General features: G+C 56.7%; 1 protein-coding gene across 2 annotated transcripts in view; it reads left to right on the forward strand.

The window, feature by feature from the left end:
• TTLL11 (tubulin tyrosine ligase like 11) overlaps window positions 1-1442 on the forward strand; it is a 262378-nt gene extending 260936 nt beyond the window's left edge. For both annotated transcript variants that reach the window (XM_055399529.2, XM_088841165.1), the window contains one exon: window positions 491-1442. In XM_055399529.2, coding sequence (XP_055255504.2) covers window positions 491-786 — 296 coding nt within the window. In that variant the 3' untranslated portion in view covers window positions 787-1442. The remainder of the gene's footprint in view (window positions 1-490) is intronic.
• Window positions 1443-6611: the final 5169 nt, after the last annotated feature.

The raw sequence follows: 6611 nt of genomic DNA on the forward strand, positions 1-6611 counted from the left end.
GGGCTACAGTCCATGGGGTCACCAAGAGTCAGACAGGACTGAGCGCCTAGCACTTTCCATGAGGATATAGAATGGCCACCACGTTGGACTCACCTGCACACCCTCTCCCTTAGTATAAAAATTGTGGGCTGGGTTTTAATGGGAACATTTGACGGCAATGCAAGGGGATGAGGCGTTGGGCTGGGTTTAAATCCCAGCCTCACCGCTTTCCACCGCTGGACTTTGCCCAGGTCTCTCCGGTTCTCTGAGACTCAGTTTCCCCAGGTGTAAAACCGGGTTATTGAACCTTCTTCACAGGGCTGCTTAAGGGGTGGATCTGCAAGTGGTTGTGAATGCCCGGGTGGCTGGGCGCTGGTCAGGAAGGCTGAAATGGCCCTGTTTCCTCTCCAAAAGGAAACAGCAGGGGAGAGAGCCTGGTGGTTGACGTCGGGAAGCCAGGGCGCCTGCGTGCACGCACCATGTCCCCCTAACACCAGTCTCTCGTCCACAGGGATGTGCCTGCAGGCCTTCGTGGAGGCCTTCTTTTACCTGGCCCAGAGGAAGTTCAAGATGCTGCCGCTCCACGAGCAGGTGGCCTCGCTGATCGACCTGTGTGAATACCACCTGTCCTTGCTGGACGAGAAGCGCCTGGTGTGTGGCCGCAGCGGCACATCGTCAGGGAGCCGGCTCCAGCCCAGCGGCACCCCGCAGGAGGCCGCGCCTGCAGCCCCGCCGGCCGAGGGCCGGCCCCAGCCCTGCACAGACAGCACCCACAAGGTCTCCCACTCCAGACACACTGTGTCCTGAGGGCAGCTCTGTCTTCCCGGAAGAAAGCTAAGCCCGAAAGACGTCACCCCCGGGCTTCCTGCTGGTGGAGAGATGGCAGGATGCTAAGTCCCAGCCCGAGATCCGGCTCCTCGTCTCCGTGCTCCGCTGAGCCGCGCTTGGCGAGCCCGCCGGATTCCCGTCTGCTCTCCTCCCCAGCGCCTCTTGGTGGCCCACCTGCTTGCGAGCCATCAGGGGACGTATGATATCCAAAACGTGACAGATGGCCTCTTCTCTTCTGGGCTTGTGGGAAGCCACAACTGGGAATAAAAAGCTGCTGTGTTTGGGGCAGGGTGGGGGCACAAGAACCTCAAGACGGAGAGCCAATGGAGAGGAAAGAACTGGAAGCAGCTGAGGCTGGGGTCGGCCCGGGGGGACCCCCAGAGAGAATATGGTTAGAGCCTAGGAACATCATGTTTGACTTCCTACCACCCTGATCTGTGAAAATGAAGTGGAAATACCCTGGAGGCCTGCACGCTGCCCCACCCCAATCATGTGCTGCGTGGGTGCAGCTAACAGACCGACTTGGCTGATTTCATGAGCTCGTCTGTTGCCAGCAGTGTTCTGTGTGTCACTCATTAAGATACAGATTTCACTGAGAGGTAGCTTAGGGAGGCTCCTGGAGTCTCAGAACTGGCTGGAGCCGCCTTCTGTCCCATTTGGTTTGACCCCACAGCAGGAGTTCCCCAGTCCTGTGTTTTCTGATCAGAGCTCTCCACGGGTGGGGCGATCACCACGTGTGCCCAGAGTGTGCAGGGAGCCCTGGGGAAGATGGGGGATTCAGAGGGGAGGAATGTGACGATAAACCCTGTGTAAGGATCAGAGCGAGTCAGAGCTTGACGTTAGGAGTGTCGGGGAGAGGGGAGTCACACTCTCCCTTCAGTGAGACCCTTCCCTTGTCTCCATTCATGTCCGCAGACGTCCCCCCACCCCCATCTCAAGGGGGAAGCTTCAGAAGCAGCCAAAGGGAGCACTTTGAAAAATGGCCACAGGCAAGTCAGGGTCCACGGCCCACTGACCACAGGCAGCCAAGAAGCTGCCGTTGTATAGCCAATCTCCCCAGAGCGCTGTTGGGTTTGGGGTTAACATGGCACTTCCCAGAGGGTCCCCGTTTATAAAGGACCCTGGAGGGCCCTGGAAGGAGCTCACCATCAGGCTCTGAGGGAGGAGGATGAAGGGTCTTGGACGGCATTTGTTAGCATGGTGCCTGGCACACAGTAGGACTCAGAAAATGCTCACGAATGTAGGATCCGGGAATCGTCATGGTTGTCAGTGTCAGAGATGTGTCCTAGACCAGCATAGACAGCTTCCTTCCCCTGCTTTTCCTCTTCCTCCTAACACTCTTCCGTGTCTCTGAGCCAAATCCCCTTCACTCCAACCAGTGGGAGCAGTTGCGTCAAGGTCCAGCACAGTGGTCCCTTGTAGATGCTCAAAAAGTGTCTGTTGAAATGCACAGCTGGGAGTCATCCTCTCTGGAGTTTTCTTCAACCCAAAGGGAAGGCTGTTAATCTAAGATCGCCCCAGCTGTTGGCCAGTTTAGGGGGCGGGGTGGGGGTCTGTTGATCCTTGCCTCACCTTCCCTCTAGCCAGACGCCCATTCCCTCAAGGTGTGATGTCTGCCTCCCCCGCCCCCGCCGGGTGGCTCCCATGTGATGCCCTCATCCCATTGCTTCTCCCCTCCTGCTCCTGGAAGCCCAGGGCAGATCCAGTCTGCAGCCCGTCCCCACCCCAGGGGGCCCCAGCAGTCCCTGAGCCCATGCTGGGCTGTTAGGTGATGGGAGACTCTGTCTTTCTATAAAGAACATAAATGCCTCTATTTTCCCAACAAAAAGCAGGAGGTGGCCACAGGTGGGAGCGACAGGTGGTACTGGCTGAGCAGCAAGTGCCTCCCAAGTCGGGACATTTTAGAGGTGTCATCAGCTCTGTTTTCCAGTCACCCAGGGCAGGTTTGTAAGGCCGTTCCCATTTTCAGAGAAGGGAAAGCAAGGCCTGGGAGGTCACATGGTAGGTCAGGTCTGTCCAGGTCTGTCAGTCATCTCCAGAGCCTCATCCCCTGTGTCCTCAGCTCCAAACAGAGCATCAGTGGGTCCTTCCTGCCCGGGGACCCCCAGGGCTCTGCACACTGCCACACCATCTGGTGTCACAGGTCAGGGCCATCAGCATTCCTAAACTGTCCACTGTGAGAAAATGAGTTTGAAGACCCTGCGTCCGCTCTCCCAGAACCCTGTGATGACAGCAGATGGATGTCACAGTGAACAACCCAAGTAAATGATCCCCACACGCTTATTAGCAACCGGGAGCAGCAGAGCATCTTTTAGACAAAGTTCTAACTTGATATCATTTCTTGAAGTCAGTTTCCAGGAATCAGGCACTTGCCAAAATGGGATGCCATCATCAGGTTCGAAACCAACCAAACACATTGAGTTTTTTAGAAAAAAAATAATCAGTTGGCTGAATTCTAGGGGACTTCCCTATTGGTTTGGTGGTAAAGACCCCACCTGCCAGTATAGGGGACACGGGTTCGATCCCTGCTCGGGGAAGATTCCACATGACACAGGGCAACGAAGCTCATCCTCTGCAACTACCGGGCCTGCACTCTGGAGCCCGTGCTCTGCAACAGGAGAAACCCTCACACGAGAACTAGAGAGTAGCCCCTGCTTACCACAACTAGAGCTCACACACAGTAACAAAGACCCAGCACAGCCAAGAACACATTAAATCAAAATAAAAAAAACAATGAGCTGAATTCCCTCTGCTTCGTTTGGGGTGAATGTCAGCTCCTAGGATGAGGACCGTCCTCCCTTCACCCCTCACCTCTCACCTGGAGGCATGGTTGCTGGGTGGTCACAGTCTAGAAGGAGCCCCTCCAGGGCAGGACAGGGCCTGAGAAGCCCCGTGGCCCTCGGTGAGCGTTGGGGAACCGAGGTTGCCATAGTATAGGAGGTCAGCAAGCGCCAGAGCGGGCCCTGTGTTTTCTCGATGCCACTGATCAGGAAGAACCAGAGGCTGCTCCATGACTGCAGTGAGTGAGCGGAGACTTCCCCCACCGCCTCGTGCCTAATCGGAAGTCCCACTGTGTTTATCCCCTTCGGTAATTGGCCGCTCGTTTCGTAGCGGGTAATTGGAGTGATCACAAGAGCAGGCGTCTCCTTCCTCCTGGAAGAGAGATGCTGCTTGTGGAGCTGAGTCCCTGTTCTCTGCCGATAGGATCGGCCCATCCCCAAGAAGGGCCCACGGATGCCATCTGGACCTCTTTCCCCCGAAGCTCTCCTGCCCTTGCTCCCCCTCCACACAGTCCGGCCACACTGACCGTGTCACTGTCCACTGGCTGGGTCCCTGCATGGCCCGCAGCCAGAGCGGGTTCCATGAACAGATGAGCTCGGGTTCAGCCTCATCCACCCTGGGCTGCGTGCATCCCTGGACCACTGCCCGCCCTCCTCCTTTCCTGCCGTGCTACTTCTGATGTACCTGGAAAGCACCCTTCCCTCTTCAGGGCTGGCCTTGCCTGCTCCCCTCCTTCCTGCCTCCCAGGGGCTGTCCTTGGCCTCTCTGCCTTTACCGTCAGGAGCTCCATCCCCACAGCCCGGACAGAATGCAGCTTGCAGCAGGGGCTTGTGAAGGATGCAGGTGGACTGTTAGCAGTGCTGGTCCCAACGGACCCCTCCCCAGGGGCAGAGGCAGGACCTCCTGGCGACCGGCGCCTCCATCCCCAGAACTCCAGAATCCCTCGTCTGTCCTCTCTCCGCTCTCCCAGCTCAGACCTCATCGTCTCTGGCTGACCCCGCATCAGCCTTTTGCCTCTTAACCCCCTCAACCACCTTGCATCCCTATCAGTTCAGGAAGAACTCAGAACCAAATTGCTGATTGCACGATCCCCTAACTGTCCACCCTCCTCTTTCCCAGATGAAGCCCAGGCTTCTTGGCCTTTAAGTGCCGTCCTCCCTCTCCACCCTAAATCCCCGCTCAGCCCCACATCCAGGAGCAGCCTCTGCTCCTGCAGCCCTTTGTGTCTGTTTTTACCACTCTGGAGAGAAGCTGCTGCTTCCTGACCCCATGGGAGGGGGTCACAGGGCCCTCATCTGCTCCACGCGCTCCAGGCTTAGCTGTCCCCTCTGCTGGGCCCTCTCTCTGCCCAGTGGAAACTTGTTCAGTTGCTCAGTCATGTCTTTGTGACCCCATGGACTGCAGCACACCAGGCTTCCCTGTCCTTCACCAACTCCCGGAGCTTGCTCGAACTCGTATCCATCGAGTCGGTGATGCCATCCAACCATCTTATCCTCTGTTACCCTCTACTCCTGCCTTCAATCTTTCCCAGCATCAAGGTCTTTTCCAATGAGTCAGTTCTTCACATCAGGTGGCCAGAGTATTGGAGCTTCAGCTTCAGCATCAGTCCTTCCAATGAATATTCAGGGTTGATTTCCTTTAGGATGGACTGGATGGATCTCCTTGCAGTCCAAGGGACTCTTAAGAGCCTTCCCCAGCACCACAGTTCAAAGGCATCAATTCTTCGGCACTCAGCGTTTTTTGTTGTCCAGCTTCCACAAGTATGTGCAAACTCACTTATCTTTTGAAGTCCAGCCCACGTGTCTGCACTGCCGTCCCTCAAGCAATGAGCCGCCCCCTCCTCCTCCTTGTGAGAACTGGAAAGTCCTTTGTGATCATACTTGTGTGTGGTGTCAGTGTTCGTGTCCGCCAAGCTGCGAGTTCCTTCACGGTCAGGCAGGCAATGGCTTGACACTGGCCACTCGGGCACCAAGCTGGGCCCCTTCAGCTGCCAGTTGAAATAATAGGACTGTTCAGAGGACCAGGGGAAGGAGCCTGAGTTCTCCCCCTGCAGATGCCCTGAGGGTTGGATCTGTGAACATCTCCATGTCCTGGGCACGACAGTGGCTCCTCTGACCCTGGGCAGTCTCTCCCAGTTCCTTTGTGCCCAGATCCAGGTGTGGGCTCTGTCCCCCATGGGCACCCCCTTCTCGTCCAGTCTTGGAGACTGAGGGTCACCGGGCTGGATCGTGTCCATCACGGCTCCTCCATCAGACATCTGGCCTGCCTCTCCAGCCCCACAGCCTCTGTGGGGGCTTGGTCAGTTCAGAGCAGATAATGCTGATGTGAACATAGTTAGGGTGAGTAGGACCAGGCTGGAGAGGAGCCCAGACACTGGCATGGCATTCTGTGCCTTTCTAGAACCAACAGCATTTCCCATGAGAGTGACACCTGTTTGATGCTTCACAGTTTACACAGTACTTTTGCCTCCATCCCCTTGTCTGAGCCTCCCAGTGACCCCGCAAAGGATGAGGCTGCTCATTGCCCTCTTTTCACAGCTAGGGGCACTGATGCCCAGGTCAGGTGACTTGCCTAAGGCCTCACAGCTGGTGGAAGGCCGAGCCCAGCCCCAACCCCTTCTCTGCCCCATAACTGCTCTGCATGGAGCCTTGACAGGCCTACAGGCCAGGAGGGAGAGGGGTTTGGCTCCATTTTCACAGACGCAGAAACCCATGTCTCAGAGAGGCTGGGTGATGGCTCAGCTAGTCCTGGGGTTCTGGGGCTCAGCTTGTGGAGGTCCCACTTTCTCTTTTGCCCGTCCACTCTACAGGCTCCGGGTTCCTCGGCTGCATCAGGGGGTGACATCCACTCTCACTTTGGGAACAAAAGATGAAAGTTGGAAAGCATAGCACGCGTGAAAGCGCTTTGCAGACCCGAGTGCTGGCTTCTGGTTTCCTGCAAAGTGTCAGTGGATAAAGGGAGAGGGTTCCCCCTTGAATGCTGTAATCCATCAGGACGAATGAGCTCGGGACACTCAGCTCCCC

Source organism: Moschus berezovskii, chromosome 11, assembly GCF_049115385.1.
Source record: "Moschus berezovskii isolate FMDL1 chromosome 11, NW_MosBer_1.0, whole genome shotgun sequence".
Taxonomy (NCBI): Eukaryota; Metazoa; Chordata; class Mammalia; order Artiodactyla; family Moschidae; genus Moschus; species Moschus berezovskii.